Source organism: Mya arenaria, chromosome 11 (assembly GCF_026914265.1).
Source record: "Mya arenaria isolate MELC-2E11 chromosome 11, ASM2691426v1".
NCBI classification, from domain to species: domain Eukaryota; kingdom Metazoa; phylum Mollusca; class Bivalvia; order Myida; family Myidae; genus Mya; species Mya arenaria.
In genome coordinates, this window is record NC_069132.1 from 45,942,391 (window position 1) to 45,959,322 (window position 16,932).

The 16,932-nt window shown below is 32.9% G+C and overlaps 2 protein-coding genes across 2 annotated transcripts; both read right to left on the minus strand.

The window, feature by feature from the left end:
* Positions 1-4,283: 4,283 nt before the first annotated feature.
* Positions 4,284-7,928, minus strand: LOC128209771 (uncharacterized). The gene is made up of 2 exons (XM_052913972.1): positions 7,867-7,928; positions 4,284-6,537 (listed from the first exon to the last, which is right to left on the minus strand). Exons 1-2 carry the CDS (start codon positions 7,888-7,890, stop codon positions 5,638-5,640), a joined length of 924 nt encoding a protein of 307 aa, XP_052769932.1. The 5' UTR covers positions 7,891-7,928; the 3' UTR covers positions 4,284-5,637.
* A 7,234-nt stretch (positions 7,929-15,162) lies between these two features.
* On the minus strand, positions 15,163-16,668 carry LOC128209980 (restin homolog). The gene is made up of 2 exons (XM_052914263.1): positions 16,517-16,668; positions 15,163-16,353 (listed from the first exon to the last, which is right to left on the minus strand). Exons 1-2 carry the CDS (start codon positions 16,622-16,624, stop codon positions 15,496-15,498), a joined length of 966 nt encoding a protein of 321 aa, XP_052770223.1. The 5' UTR covers positions 16,625-16,668; the 3' UTR covers positions 15,163-15,495.
* Between the last annotated feature and the right edge of the window lie 264 nt (positions 16,669-16,932).

Genomic DNA, 16,932 nt, shown 5'->3' on the forward strand with positions numbered 1-16,932 from the left:
AAGCAGATGATCTATAGATATGTACCAACATGTACATGTAATTACTTATTATGTCCTCACTCATTAAGTGGGGGTCGGGTGAAAAACGATTTGTCAATAAAGTTTGTGCAAAAGAAGTTGATATGTGATCATAATTAATGATGGCCTTTATAACTTTATTTTTGAATATGTAAATGAAATAAATGCGGGAGACTGAAATTTGATGCACATTTGCATATTTGGAACATAAATTCCATTACAGACCCTGGTAGCTCTGAAAGATAGGATTTTTTGAAAATGCAATATTTGAAAGATATTTGGATGAGATTTGTTTTGTTCAATACTTTTCATGTTTCTAATCTTCCTGGTTGCTGAATGTGACTTAAAGAGGCTCCCTCATATTTAACAGGGGTCAGACATCATTGAAGAATTATATAAAATAAAAATTGTGTGGTGAATCATCATAGTTTTATTATATTATATAGTGATATAATTTAGAAGCGGTGGCATAAAATGCTTCATTTTGCTGAAAATCATTATTATTACAATTAAAATTATAATGATTAAAGCTTGAATTTAGAATATTTCTGTGAAAAATTTATCAGTGTGTTACTGTTGATTGTTGATTCAGAGCAGTACACATCATTTCTTCATTTGGAGATGGTCAATCTGCCTTTTTATAAAATATTTACATTCGCCTAGTCCTTTTTATAGATAAAACTTGAATTCCTTATCCTACAAAACAAAAGAAGATTGTTTATTTCAATATTACGCTCTGATTGGATAAGCGCGACATCATTCAACCAATAAAATATGATGTTACAAACATCAGCAGCTGCTATGCTTTTATACAAACATGTTGTCAATTACATTTCTTTAAGAACAAATACTCATTTGTAGAAGATACTGCTAATTTTCAATTGTGCAAAATAATTATTTAAAATGTAAATATAAGTATTGATCACATTTTTTCTTGCGTTTATGCTGTATGAACCCAGCAGGGCAAGTGAGCAAATAACATGGAGCGGTAGCTTCATGGACTTTGCTTGCATGCTCTTCTGCGTTATAGAGCAAAAATGCAAGAAAAAATGTGATCAATCCTTAAATGTCTTGCATTCCCTCTTAAAAATGAAGTAATGTTATGTTTGGATCAGGGGCAGTTTCAGTAAACATCTTAGTTGGTAAATTGAAATTATCTTAGTGTTAAATTTTGATTATTTAGCTACATATTTTACTGATTTGAACTCCATCCAGTATTAACAATGAATATGAAGTTGCGGATTTTTTTAAATGTTACCATTTGTGAGGTTTTTATGGACTTAAGATTTATCAATCTTAAATGTTTATGGAAAACGGTCCCTGATCAGATTGTTTTTGGGGAAAAAAGGATGCTGTGAGAGTGAGAGAGTCTATTTAAAGATAAGTTCAAAAGTAAATATAATTTGGATTTCTTATCGTATTTAAAGAAAATAAAATGATACTACATGTAGTTAAGTCTTCTTTTTGGCTGTTATCTATCAAAATATATTGATCATCAGGTTATTGGATAATAGAACATCGTTACAATTACAAACATGTGTCATTTTAATAGATCTATTATCTATAATTTTAAATCCATTTAATACCTTTATATCTGAAGTTACATGAACTAGGCCAAATTGAAGAGGGAAGGCATTTCCTATTTGAATGCTATCCATATAATGATTTGCAGTTATTGTAATTTGATGAAATACAATGAGAAATTGTCAGCCACTATATGAATATTAAATTAAACACTCTAATGTCCTTATATCCTTTATAAAAACTTGGCTGTTAGTGCATATTTAAAACAAAGTATTATATATTTGTGGTGACAAATCTGTTAACATTGAAAGGATTGGTACAATCTATGTTTTGATTAAATATTATATAGACCGGGAAATAGTATGTCACAATAATAAACAATTTACTTGTACAGGACTTAGCTGCATGTTTCAAAGTCATTCTTATCTGCTAAAAAATCTATTTTCAATCTTTTTATAAATAAATATAGGATTGGACGAGCTTCTTAGAAAACCTTCAAGGGACTTATTCACAGATTTCATGCTGTCAACCAGCAAATGCAAGATACTCAATTAAACATAATGTAGTAAATTCGAGCCTAAAATGATTCAATTTTCAATAACCTTTTTCGGTTAAATGAACGCTTAACAGAAAATAGAACTTCTTCTGTCACATTTCAATAATTCAATAGAGCTACATCTTATTAGAACATTTGTAGTAAACCACTCGTTCAAGACACAGCACGACTTCTTTTCGCTGAAATAAGGCTGGTCTTTCGAGTGGGCTCTTATCTCTTAACAGAATCTAGGTCAAACTTGCGTCAATTTTATATTCAATTAATGTCTCCATACCACCCAGGGTTGAGTCATGATATGCCTGGGCAGGTGGGACCATATTCAATAACTATTTGTTTGAGACTCGGAAAAGCCAAATTTTAATTGTGTTGAAAAAAATCTTTTATAGGAGCAAAGAGTAAAAATGATGTATGTTTAAAATATAATCTGTTCTACAATCAGGCACACATCTTTTGTCAAAGAAAGATATTTTGAACTATTTAAAAATTCAGATATCTGAGTCTGAAAGACAGACTCAAGACGTTAGCAAATATGGACCCAGCACTATCAATGTTGGTGCTAGACCTGGGCAGATCTTGTCTGAGAGATGCCAAATGCTGGAGGGCACAACATGAAAAAAAGTCTTTCCACTTATGAGGTATTTGGGCGCCCTCCCATAAGAAGATGCGGTCTATATTGTCGGATTCTGACAAAAACACCCATCAGAAATTTAGGCCATCAAGTTTGGTGGTAAGTGGTTGTGTGTTAAGCCAAATTTAGAGAGTAGACACAGTAAATCCGATTTTTGCCAAATCAATGGTCATAACTCAACGTGACTAAGGCCACATGGCTGGTTATTGAACCAGGCCAAAACATTCTGCCCATACACATTCTGACTAAATTTGGTGATATTATAAATTTGACAAAGGATTCTAAAATTATTCATTGGATAAGACCGATGTTAGGTTATTTCTATAATTAAAGGGTGATAACTCTCAAGTGACTGGAACAATATGGCTGGTTATCAAACTTGTCTAAGACATTATGCCCATACACATTCTTGCCAAAGTTGATGATAATTGGACAAAAAAATAGTCATTAATCAGACAAGACTGATGTGAGGTAATTTCTTAAATTCAAGTGCGATCACTCTCGAATGACTAAAGCAATATGGCTGGTTATCGAACTTGTTCGAGGTATTATTCACATTCTGACCAAATTTGGTGATGATTGGACAAAGACTTCTAAATTGATTGATGGGACAAGACTGATTTGAGGTAATTTCTATAATTAAAGGGTGATAACTCTGATGTGACTAGAGCGATATGGCTAGTTATTAAATTTTTGTGAGATATTATGCCCAACACATTCTGACTAAAATTTGGTGATGATTGGACAATGGCTACACAAGTAATTGATTGGACCGAACCAATTTGAGGTAATTTTTATAAGTAATGGGCGACAACTATCGAGTGACTATCGAGTGACTCTAGCAATATGGCTGGTTGTCGAAGTTGTTCAGGATATTATGCCAATACACATTCTGACCAAATTTAGTGATGATTGGACAAATGCTTCTAAAGTGATTGAGCGGATAACACACTGGACGCCACCTACCCACCCGCCGGATTGCAGCATGTTAAACTATAATACATCCTATTTTATAAACGGGTGTAACGGTCCGCTGTATGCGGCGGATGTGCGTTCATAGTCTCCACTTCTATGCACTTGCTAGAAAGCTCAGCTGTCCTGTGAGGCATAGAAAGTTGGAACTTCAACAATCTTTAAAGCTCTGCTTTCCTGATGGTTGAAGTGTAACGGCCCCCTGTAAGCGGCAGAGGTCTACAGCGGCGGAGGTGCGTTCATAATAATATTCCGTATAAAACGGAAGTACGTTCATACCGGATGTAAACTTGGTTGGTAATATGCAAATTAGCAAAGCCCGGGCTATGTGAGAATAGAGAAGTTAGTGTATATAAAGACCAGTGGACCCCTTCACGGTCGAGCATGTTCTTCCCTGAAGGGATCTGTTGGTGTTTCATTAAGCCAGAATAAACATTACACGGGCTAATAAAAAGGCTTTAATGCATTATATATATTCTGGTACCAATAACAAATCCTACTCACAGATATATTATTTTATGCAAAAGTAAGTACAATTTATAATGTTGACAAAATAAATAATATGAATATAACTTTTGACAGTCTTCTAACCATAAGGTCATTGCACTATTATGCTGCATCATGTGATTATGTGATTAACTAATTATAGCTAGTAATTTCAAACAAATTCATTCAATTGCCTTTTAACGAAAATGATCAAATTTTGAACTGACCTCAATATTATAAAAATAACGGCCTTTGTAGGTAATTCCTTTATACAATTGTGCAATGGTTAATGTCATACAAAACGAAGCGTTTAAGCTGCACTCTCACAGATTGAACGTTTGACAACTTTTTTATTATTTGTCTTGGAACAGGCCAATTCTTGCGAAAATACATTGAAGCCAGTTACATAAGACTGCTGACAAAAAATTTAGATCGCAGATTTTTAATATTTAAGTTCAAAAATTGATGCTTTATGCATTTTTCTTAAAACGTTAGTAATGGTTTAGGCCATAAAACATTAATTTTCTAACATAAATATGAAAATCTATGATCTGATTTTTTGTCAGCAATCTTATATCATTGGTTGGCAGATATTTACGCGAACATTTACTCTTTCCAAAACAAAAAATAAAAAAAGTTGTAAAAATGGTAAATCTGTGAGAGTGCAGCTTTAAGTTACAACATACACAATATAAATCATTTTATATTACACAAGTTGATGTATCAAAATAGGTTATTATTTGGGACTTATTTTATACAAAATAATATTAATAAATTGAAGGTAAAAAATATACATATATATATATATATAATTTGCTAGGTTTGCATCTCCACCCTCATCTTTGTCTCTTTTTCCGCCGCCCCTAAAATTTAATTGACTCAAATAAAAGTGTTGAACTTGGGTGAGTATGTGCGTATCGGTCTGGTACTGTCTGGGAATGGCATTTATTCATACCAGCCGGTGTGGATATTAACATTCACATGTAAAAAAAGTAGAATTGTTACGATTGTGATCTCTTGTGCAATAAGAAAGAGCATGGACACATATTCAACAGTGTAACAGCCATCTCAGAAAAAAAGTATTACCCTCTGACTCTCATAAAACAAGAATATTGAGATGAAAATCTAGTAATTAATTTATATTGGCCTCACCGTATTTTGTGGGTATTTAATTTAGATAAAAAGGCCTAAAACAACTCTATAAATGAGCAATCCTATTAAAACAATACATGTTCTTGTCTTATTAATCTTCATTGTTGCTATTGTTTTCTCTATGTTTAGTTGTTTTGTAAGGTATTGGATAAACATGGCACCTCTTGGTATCTTCCCTTTTCAGTTTGATTTAAAGACGAATTAAGAGTGATATTTCTTGCACTGTGCACATCATCATGACGCCATTTATCATGCTCAAAGTTTGTTTGAATTCCTTTGAGAGTTTTACATCTTATTGATTTTACTTCTTTTTTGAATTTGCACCGCGTATTTTTGGGTCACTGAATCCTTGGGGTCCATGCCGTTGTCCAGTTTTGTTCTCACTGAATTGTTCCGGCTCATGTCTTTGTCCAGTAATGGTTTCACACATCTTATTCATCATGCTCCACATTTCAGCTTGCTGAGCCTTCATTTCCCTCATTTCAGACGTTGATTTGTTGTGTGCTTCAGCCATTGTTGCTAAGGTATTTCTCAGATGCCTCTGCTCTTCGACCATTTCGCGATGCCCTTGTTCTATTGTAGCATGTAGATCAATCTGTCCCTCTGTCATGTGGATGTTCATACCAGCCACTTCATCCTTAACTACATCGACAGATGTATTTAAGTCGCTCAATGTTGATGACATTTCCAACATTGTTTCAATTTCAACGTTCCTCTTAGATAGCAGATCAGTAAGCAGAACAATTTTCTCTTGAAGACCTGAAACCTCCACTTTGTGCTCGTTCACCGACGACATCATTTCATCACGGAGACCTTCCGGATACGTCTCGTTGACATTCCTCAGTTCTTTTTCCAGAGTTTCAATCCGTGACTGCAGTTTCATTATCTCGTTACTTTTCTTCCATAGCTCTATTTTCTGTTCGTTTATTTCAGATTTTGCCAAATTAAGTTCTTCTTTCGTTTTGTCGAGGGCAAGCTTAGTTTCGCAACCTTCTCGCTGCTTAACCATCGCATCTGCGTAGAGAATTTTAAGTTTTTCTCCTTCGCTCTTCTGTTGGTCGTATTTGCGTTGCCATTCTACACACACCGTTTCCAGCTGACCTTTTTTCTCGCTTATAACGTTCTTCAGTGCTGATATTTCCTTTACATGTTCTTCTCTTTTCTGAAGTCCAGTTCCAGTCACAACACAGTAGCTCGAGTCCTGATAGGAAAACAAATAGAAGAAAGTATTAAACAAATAAAATCTAACCGCTAACAATCACACAAGTGTTTCATTAAAATCATCTCAAACAATATCATCATACATGTATGTCGACAGTAAAATCATGAAAACTTTTAAAATATAAACGGACGATAAGTTAGTTCCTTATTCCTTATTCCTTTTTCGAATAAGGAATAGGGAACTGGTTCCTTATTCCTTATTCAAAATAAATAACTGTAGATATGCATAAACACACTTCTTTGTGATATTTTCATCACAATTAAACAACTTTGTGAATAAAATAATGCACGATAATAGAAAAAATCGAATAAGGAATAAGGAACTAGTTCCCTATTCCTTATTCAAACTCCAATAAGGAATAAAAACTTTTTAAGTAATACATTTTTTTCCAATAACTATGCAGATGTGGTCTACATAAAAAGTTAACAGAAATGCATTGTCTATTCAAGAAAGTTTTAGTGCTTCAAGTGCTTTAAAAACGTTCCAAAAACCGAATAAGTAACAGAATTTACGAAAAAACCTCAATTTCAAAGTGCTTAATTTGCTATTTTTTTGAAGAAATATCAAAAATTAATCTTTTTAAACAACTTTAATAAATGCATTTACTTTTTTAAAGGAATGGAGAGTTTCAATTTCTTTATAACGCACACTAAGTCGAATAAGGAATAAGGAACTAGTTCCCTATTCCTTATTCAAAGTCGAATAAGGAACAGAAATGGTGAATTTTCAACTTTTTAATTAAGACATATTTTGATCCAATAACTATGCAGAAGTGGACTAAATAAAAAGTTTACAGAAATGCATTGTCTATTCAAGAGAGTTTTAGTACTTAAAGTGCTTTAAAAACGCTCAAAAATCCGAATAAGGAACAGAATTTACGAAAAAATACTGAATTTCAAAGTTTTTTTCGTAAATTCTGTTACTTATTCGGTTTTTGGAACGTTTTTAAAGCACTTGAAGCACTAAAACCTTCTTGAATAGACAATGCATTTCTGTAAACTTTTTATGTAGACCACTTCTGCATAGTTATTGGAAAAAAATGTATTACTTAAAAAGTTTTTATTCCTTATTCGAGTTTGAATAAGGAATAGGGAACTAGTTCCTTATTCGATTTTTTCTATTATCGTGCATTATTTTATTCACAAAGTTGTTTAATTGTGATGAAAATATCACAAAGAAGTGATTTAATGCATATCTGCAATTATTTATTTTGAATAAGGAATAAGGAACCAGTTCCCTATTCCTTATTCGAAAAAGGAATAAGGAATAAGGAACTAACTTATCGTCCATAAAATATAAATTACTTACACTGCTTTTGGTATTATCAGACATATTTTCCTTCAGAGTTATCAATAGAAAATGGTTTAATCTGTGATGCCTCTCCAACCCTATGATTTTAGATTTGTGGATTTATCACCCTCAATTTACAAGTAATGATTCGGTATAAAGGTTATCTCCTAGCGCAAGTGTAGTCCTATTAAAGGGACTCGCTTATGTTTTTGGACCAAAAAATAGTTTTCCTGGTTATGCCCAAGCCAATAAAGTCAAGAAAAGTAGTAAATGGACGCCTGTATCTCAAACTTCCACAAGGATTTCATCAAAAGATCTGGATATTTTGACGATTTGATAATACGTTGATAACATCACGCGATAATGATAATCAACCAATCACGCTACAATGAAATCGCTAAAATCGTTGAAACCCGTTAGTAACTGTTTTGAAAGTTGTTGTCTTTCATGATGACATCCGAGCAAGTATCAACATTTGCTGAAGGGTTCTAGCTTTTGGTATTTTAGTCTTAGCACTCCTTATAATTTGCCACACTTCATTTCATTTTTTAAAAAAGGTGCGTTTTAAAAACCACGAGGGAGTCCCTTTAAGGCCAAAACAGAATATGGTTGGGCATAATAGATCTTGGGGGATTTACTTATCACTTGTAAAATCAATACATCGGGAATAGAAATTCCTGGATTTTTTTGTCACAAACGGGAAATCTGCATGTTTTAAAGAATTTTTACATTGGTTCAGAATATCTGAAGCTTGATATGGCTGAAAAACGGTTATTGTTTCTTCACTATTGAATGTTTTCCCATCTACTTGCTGCTTTAAAATTGGGATTTCTTTTTTATGAAATGATTTAAATGTCATTTTTTTATAATGTTGTTGTTTTTTAAATGATTTACTTGTTTGTAAGATCTAGGTTACCAAAAAATGTGTGTATTGCAATCTAATAATTTCCTATCGGTTGTGTTGCCATAGTGAAACGATTTAAAACGATTTTCATTATTTCAATATTAGCCCTTAATCACTTGTACACAAAGCTGTATTAAACATGTTCTCTTGAGTTATAGCAGGACATTTCTTCCGGGTGAACGGAAAGGCATTCACATTAGTTTTGTCATATAAACTATAATTTTATAATAACTACTATGGTCGACAAAAATAGAATGACATGCATAACCTCCGTTTGGACTAACCACAATAGTATACATTACCAAGTTTCATTGACCTAGCTTGCATACTTCTTGAGTAATTACAGAGTTCAGTTTTTCCGTACGAACATAGACGGAACGATGTACGGATTGTAGGCGTAAGCCTATAGTACCTGATGTTTTCCTAATGATGTTACGGTGCGACTAATAATCAGTTGAAGCTGTACTCTATTTAGCTAAACTTATCCTTTAAAGCACCCATAGTTTCACCCTTTTGCCGATGACAAAGGGACATCCTGTTTGAGTAATCCCGCCCCTTCTTCCGTCTAGGGTTCCGATGGTATGAAACCTAGAACAAAGCGTTTGCTTGGCCTTAATGTGTACTTTTATTTTGATCCTTTGAGCCATTGAATTTCATAAATTTATGTGATTTATTCCAGTTTTCAAAGAAATTATTCATGATTTTTCATACCTTATTTAATTTCAATTGCGCAATATAGAATATCATTATAAATCAAGCAAACCTGGACACTTGAAAAGGTTAATATTTAATGGGTATATAATGATATATAGATTTTATATAAATTCTAAATAGTTTCAAGTAAATACAAGGGTTCATGTGAATTTTAGAAAAAAAATTGTAAATGTAAATGCACGATGATCTTATTAAAGTTATGATCTTATATCTGATTTACACTATGCATTTAGCATATTTGAATATGTTCGATCTTTAACCCATTATTTGCTTTGTACTTCCGTGTTCACCAGTCTCAAACAGTGACTCAAATATAATAAAATGTGACATGTATGTAGCATTGTTTCTGTTATTATCTTAGATATAAACAGCTGGTTTGTACACGCAATTTCAAATGTCATTCTCATTAATAAGCAGAGGTTTGACATATCTAACGCATTGTAGTATGTTTTCTTTTTTCGTTTTTGTTTGTTCTCTTTCGAAATTATGCATTTATTGTATCTACTATCCATTGGCACCGGATTTTCAAACTCAATCATTTTTTTTTTTAAAAATAAAAAAAAAATCTTATAATTCCTTACTAAAATTATAATACCGAATATGTAAAAAAATATTGAAAAATATTTTTTTTTTAAATATGCAATTTGTACTGTATGATAGTTAGTATAATTATTATACAGTACAAATTGCATATTTAAAAAAAAAAAATTCAATATTTTTTTACATATTCGGTATTATAATTTTTAGTAAGGAATTATAAGATTTTTTTTTGATTTTTTAAAAAATGATTGAGTTTGAAAATCCGGTGCCAGTGCTACTATCTCACATTCAATTACTTTTTTCTTTTTCTTCCACCGAATTCTGTCGGGAGCAGAACTCAAAAACAACTTGAAATAATTGATTGAAACATGGAACATAGAAAGATATTGATGTGAAGTTGTGCACATTGGCAGAAATATAACTCTGTAACACTTTATTGCAAAGTTAACCTCCATTGTTCTTTTTTATATTGATACTTTGTCCAGGCTCTTACTAAAATGCTTGAAGCAATTGATTAAAACTTGGTACATATAGCAATGTGAGGTTGTGCACCCCTGCAAGAAGTATAACTATGGGCACTTTGTTCAGAGTTATATCTCCTTGTTCATTTTTTTACAATGTAAATTTTGTCCTGGCACATTCTAAAAACATACTTGGAGGAATTAATTAAAAATTGGAACACAGATAGATAATGATGTGAAGTTGTGCACTTTACAAGAATTATAACTTTAGGGCACATTATTGCAGAGTGATCTCCCCTGGTTTATTTTCAATAATTAAAAGCTAATGTAAGAACTTTTTTACCCACTCCTTCAATATTATCTCTCTTCAACTTAGCTCTCGTTTTAAGAACAGAACGAAACATTTTCTATTACACGTAAACTTTACATTTTTTGTGATATATTTAAAGATATCAATAGTCCAACTATACTAGCAGTGAGTGACATAAATTGTTGACGTATAATGGATGAAATGAAAATAGTTATATTGCAAGTTAGTACAGGAACATTATTTGACTGTCGTATAAATATACATGTTTGAACAATCATTTTCAATAAATGGCTTACTAACAAGACAAATATATCATAAACTATATAAACATAAGGATAAAACATGACTGAAGTATTCTAAATGTGAATGCAAAAAAACCTTCTTATTTTGATGCACCAATTAATAATCTATATTCTATAATAATCTATATTCATTAATAAAGTACATCGAATCTTAAATGCTTCCGATATATATCTACCTTACATAAATGCTTCTATGGTGGCTATGGTGGGATATTACTGCAGGAAGATAACCTAATAGCGTTTGTGAATTGTTTCGTGTTAACCACATACTTTTCGCGATATTTATCTAGCTATCTAGTTAATATTCGCGAAACTTTTTCGGTAAGATAAATATCATAAGACTAAAAACCGGCTTGAAAGTGTCCAGAACTGCCACCCGTTACCCTCTTTTAGCTGTGAAACATTAACAGGTTAACTAGTTATGGTTTGCGAATTCCACTTAATAAGTAACATACATATTGATTAACTAGATAAGATTCGGGTTACCACTTATTTATAAATGCATTTTTGGCTTTTAGCAGTAACTGGTTATCTATTCCACTTAGTAAGTAACTTACTGGTTAAATAGATTAGATGTATGCTGGTGTAACGTTCCGCTGTAGGCGGAAGTGCGTTCGTAGTACGTTGGTGTACTTGGTTATGTGCAAATTGGCATAACCAGATCTCCGTGTGGATGGTGAATATGTGTATATAAAGACCAGTCGACCCCTTCCGGGTTGAGCATGATTTTCTTTGAAGGGATCTGTCGAGTGGCAGCGGTTTTTATGAAGACAACTGCCAGATCGGAGTTGCATTACCCATTACGGTAAAGTTGGAAGGTAGTTGGTAGTTGGTAGTTGGGGATTCGAATAATCAACTACTTACCAGTTGCCAGTTGGGGATTCAAATATTCAACTACCTGCTAGTTGCCAGTTGGGGATTCGACAAACACTGTTTTAATTCACTTTTATTCGTATATTACCGGTCTTACACGATCCGTATCAATAATCAATCTACTAAAAGAATTGGCTGGGTGTCCCTTACGGATAGAAGAACAATTCAAAAGCTGACATTAGTATATAAATACAAACACAACATGTTACCACCATATCTCGAACAATTATTTCCTCCAAGTGTGCAAGCTTTTAGTAACAACACGTACTATTTACGAAACTCTGATAACTTTCAAACATTACCTAGAAGAACTCAAATTTATGCACAGTCTATACTTCCATCCGCATTGAGGATATGGAACGATCTTGACAACTCAATTAAAAATGCAGTATCATTGCCCGCGTTTAAAGGTAAAATGAAATCTATGTATACTGTTCCCAAAGTCCCTACATTTTATATCGAAGGCGAAAGATCCGCTTCAGTCCATCATGCTCGAATGTGTAACAATTGCAGCAACTTAAATTCTGACCTTTACAATAATCATATCGCAACGTCTCCTAACTGTGTTTGTGGTACTGAAATCGAAGATGCTGAACACTTTCTTTTCAAATGTAGTCGTTTTACTACACAAAGGCGTCAGTTATTCCTTCAGACTAGGCAATATCACCCACTGAGTGCCTATAAATTACTACACGGCTACAGTAATTTAAGTGACGAACAGAATTCATATATTTTTCAAAGAGTGCATACATATATTGTTGCATCTAAAAGATTTAAGACAACTGAAGTTCAATAGGATGCCTGTCTACTAAACACTTGTAGGTTTAGCCAAAGTGGACTTGGCGACAACGGATTCGTTTCAGATACCATTTCTCTTCCTATCTTTCTCCCTCTTTCTCTCTCTCTCTCTCTCTTTTCCGCTTACCTATTTCCTAAACCAATCTCGTACTTATTCGAACTTTAAATATAGAACCATTATAAGTTACTTATGTATTCACATGCATATATACATTGTCATAACTTTTCAATTCTAACAATAGTCTGACACATTTCGGGGAGGGCCAATTTCTAACGTTGTCATAACTTGTGGCCCAACCCAATTGTACAATAATATTGTTTGTCGAATATAAGTATACCACGTGTGTTTATTATTTACAATAAAATACGATTAAACTTATTCGTATATTCGCCAGTCGGATATTCGACCAGTTGGTGTACTTGGTTATATACAAATTGGCATAACCAGATCTCCGTATAGACGGAGAATATGTGTAAATAAAAACCAGTCGACCCCTTCAGGGTTGAGTTTGCTTCTCTGAAGGGATCTGTTGCGTCTTTGACGTCGCACGTTACACTAGTTAATATATATTAAATAATTTGAGTTACTGAGTAATTAAAATAACAAATGCATGAGAGTAAATGTGATGAAAAAAACAGAGTATTTAACATAACCATTGTTAAAATTTAGAATTGTTTTTCACTTAGTTGAAATTTTTCACTAAACAGATACTTAGTGTTCAGTTACCCAGGGACCGTATTTAATGAGCTGCTCTGTTTTAACTTACCCTTAAAGTTAAAAATAAAATATGGCTGCTTTGTTTAGTGTATAAGGAAAACACTCAAATTTTGCTGGTTAGATTAAGTTCAATCTTAGATGTTTATTAAATACGTCCGCCAAACAGCTTGCTTTGGGGGAAAAGAATATCGTGAGAGTTTCTTTACAGGTATGAATAATTGTGAATATGATACAGATGTCTGATCGTATTGAAAACATAAAAATAGTATCGGTTTTGTCTTCTTTTGTGCCGTTTAATACACTGCAAAATGTATTGATCATCAGATAATTCATCATAATTGGGATAGCAATATTATAACAAGCTATTGACATTTTGATTGTCAATAATGTTTGATAAATGTAATACCTTTTATCCGACAATACATTCACATGTTAACCACAAGATAATTTCATAGCCTTTTTTATCTGTAAAATCAAATTTCCAACCTTTTATTATAATCAAATGCTATCACGATTTGAACAAACTTGATAGCATTTAATTATAATAAAAGGTTGGAAATTGAACAAACTTGATAGAAAATCATGAAGGGACTTGTTATAAAAACAGATTTATGTTGCCAACACATTTTTTAGTTGTCATACGGACGCTTTGTCCGTCCTTCTGTCTGTACGTCACACATTTGTCCGAAGAAAAACTTCAAAACCACTTATGGAATTGAAATAAAACATGATATATAGATATATGGCAATGTGAGGAAGTGCAGAGCGCAAGAACCATACTCATATCATGCATATTTATCAAGCTATATCACCCTAACCATTTTTCCATATTAAGTCAGTACTTTCAATGCCTTTTCTTAAAAATGAATGAAATGAAGCTTGAAGTATCGATAAATGGCAACGAGAGTAAGCACAGTGGACAAGAACCATAATCATATCATAAATATTTAGTCAGTTATCTTTCCTTAACCTGTTATTTTTCGAAAACGGGCTCTTGTCCGGGGCAATTATTTTAGAAAAATGGGAATGGAATATTACTTTAAATGCAAATAGATGGCAATATAAAAGTGCAGTGCAAAGGAAACATAATACTGCCTTGCATATGTTTTGAATTATATTTTACTTTTACATGTCATAATATGTTATTCTTGCATGTTATGAATACTTCAATTTGTGTTCAAAATAATGGCTTAACCAATCACTTTCTACCAGCACATTGTAATACAATTCATGCCTTTTCATTGAAAATCGGCGTTTGGGGAGCATCCATTGCTTCCAGCGATACTCCTGTTTTTAAGATTGTTGAAATTTTATAAATAAGGACCAACGAACAACTGCCAGATACTCATTTGAACATAATTTACGAAATTTAAACCTAAAATTATTCAATTTTCAATAGCTTGTCTATAGCTTTCAAACAAAAATAAACATCTTTTGTCACACTTTTCAATAAATATTAACAATAGAACTAATCTGATTTTGTTACATGTTACAATCATTTTGTTAATATTAACGAGTCCCTTTAATGTGGTGCTACATACCAACTATTAAAGCGGTAAATATGCCCTGTCAGACTGTTAGGAAAGTTTATGTCTGTTTCAAACCGTTTGATATGAATCTACATAGAAAATGTCAGGTTCAAATTTTATATTAGTCTTCTTGCCTTATGTTACAGAAGGTAAAAAAAAAAAAAATTTAATTTTAGTCAACAGAGTCGCACCTCTAAATTTTTATGTACTCAATTTATCAATGAACCAACAAATACCAAAAAAATAAATAAATAGGAGAAGCTAGAGTTAAAGTGTTCTTAAAATAAAGGTAAAAAATGAAATGAATAACGTGGGAAAATACTAGCTTAAAAGAGAAACCTATAAATGACAGTATTTTGATAATAGATATACAAGCCTAAACACATTACTATATAAGAGTGCGCAACTATTAAAACACTACATTTTGTTATTGTTGTATTTAAAGTATTATTTTTTCTCTGTTTTAGCTGTTAAGCTGATTTTTGCAACGTATTGCTTTTACTTCTTCTTTGAATTCGCACCGCGTATTTTTGGCTCACTGAATCCTTGAGGCTCATGCCTTTGTCCAGTCATTGTTTCACACATCTTATTCATCATGTTCCATATTTCAGCCTGCTGGGCCTTCATTTCCCTCATTTCAAACGTTGATTCGTGGTGTGCTTCAGCCATTTTTGCAACAGTACTTCTCAGTTGCCGCTGCTCTTCGACCATTTCGTGATGCCCTTTCTCTATTTTAGCATGCAGTTCACTATGTCCCTCTGTAATATTAACGTTCATACCAACTACTTCATCCTTAACTACATCGACATTTGCATTTAAGTTGCTCAATTTTGATGACATTTCAGACATTGTTTCAATTTCAACGTTCCTCTTATTTAAAAGATCAGTAAGCAGAACAATTTTCTCTTGAAGACCTGAAACTTCCACTTTGTGCTCGGTCACCGACGACATCATTTCATCACGGAGACCTTCCGGATACGTCTCGTTGACATTCCTCAGTTCTTTTTCCAGACTTTCAATCCGAGACTGCAGTTTCATTATCTCGTTACTGTTCTGCCATAGCTCTATTTTCTGTTCGTTTATTTCAGATTTTGCCAAATTAAGTTCTTCTTTCGTTTTGTCGAGGACAAGCTTAGTTTCGTAACCTTCTCGTTGCTTAACCATCGCATCTGCGTAGAGAATTTTAAGTCTTTCTCCCTCGCTCTTCTGGGCGTCGTATTTGCGTTCCCATTCTACATACACCTTTTCCAGCTGACCTTTTTTCTCGCTTATAACGTTCTTCAGTGCTGATATTTCCTTTACATGTTCTTCTCTTTTCTGAAGTCCAGTTCCAGTCACAACACAGTAGCTCGAGTCCTGATAGAAAAAAACAACAAATTTTATAAATAATTAAACAAAGAAATACCAAAAGCTAAAAAACACACTAATTGTTTATCATTAAAACTCGTCGTAAACATGATCATAATATTTCGACAGTATAATCAGGGAAACCTTATTATATAATTTGATATCTACTTACACTACTTTTGGTAAAATCAGACATGTTTTCCTTCTGAGTTATCAATGGAAAATGATTTAATCTGTTATGCCTCTGCTGCCCTATGATTTTTGAATTTATAATCCTCATTTTAAAGATAATGATTCGTTGTCAGGTTATTTTCTAACCTAGATATTAAGGCCACAACAAAATATGCTTGGGCATTTGAGATAGTTTGCACTATCATATGGGAGATTTACTTATCACTTTAATCGTTGAATTGGGAGTGGAAATTCCAGGGTTTTGTCAAGATCGGGAATTCTGCATGGTTTAATATGTTTGTTTTTTTACTTTGGTTTAGAATATCTGATCAAACACGTGTATTGTTACATAACTATTCGGAACTTCTTGGCAATTTTCCATCGAAAACAACCTCGGGTGTATATGGACGGTTTACA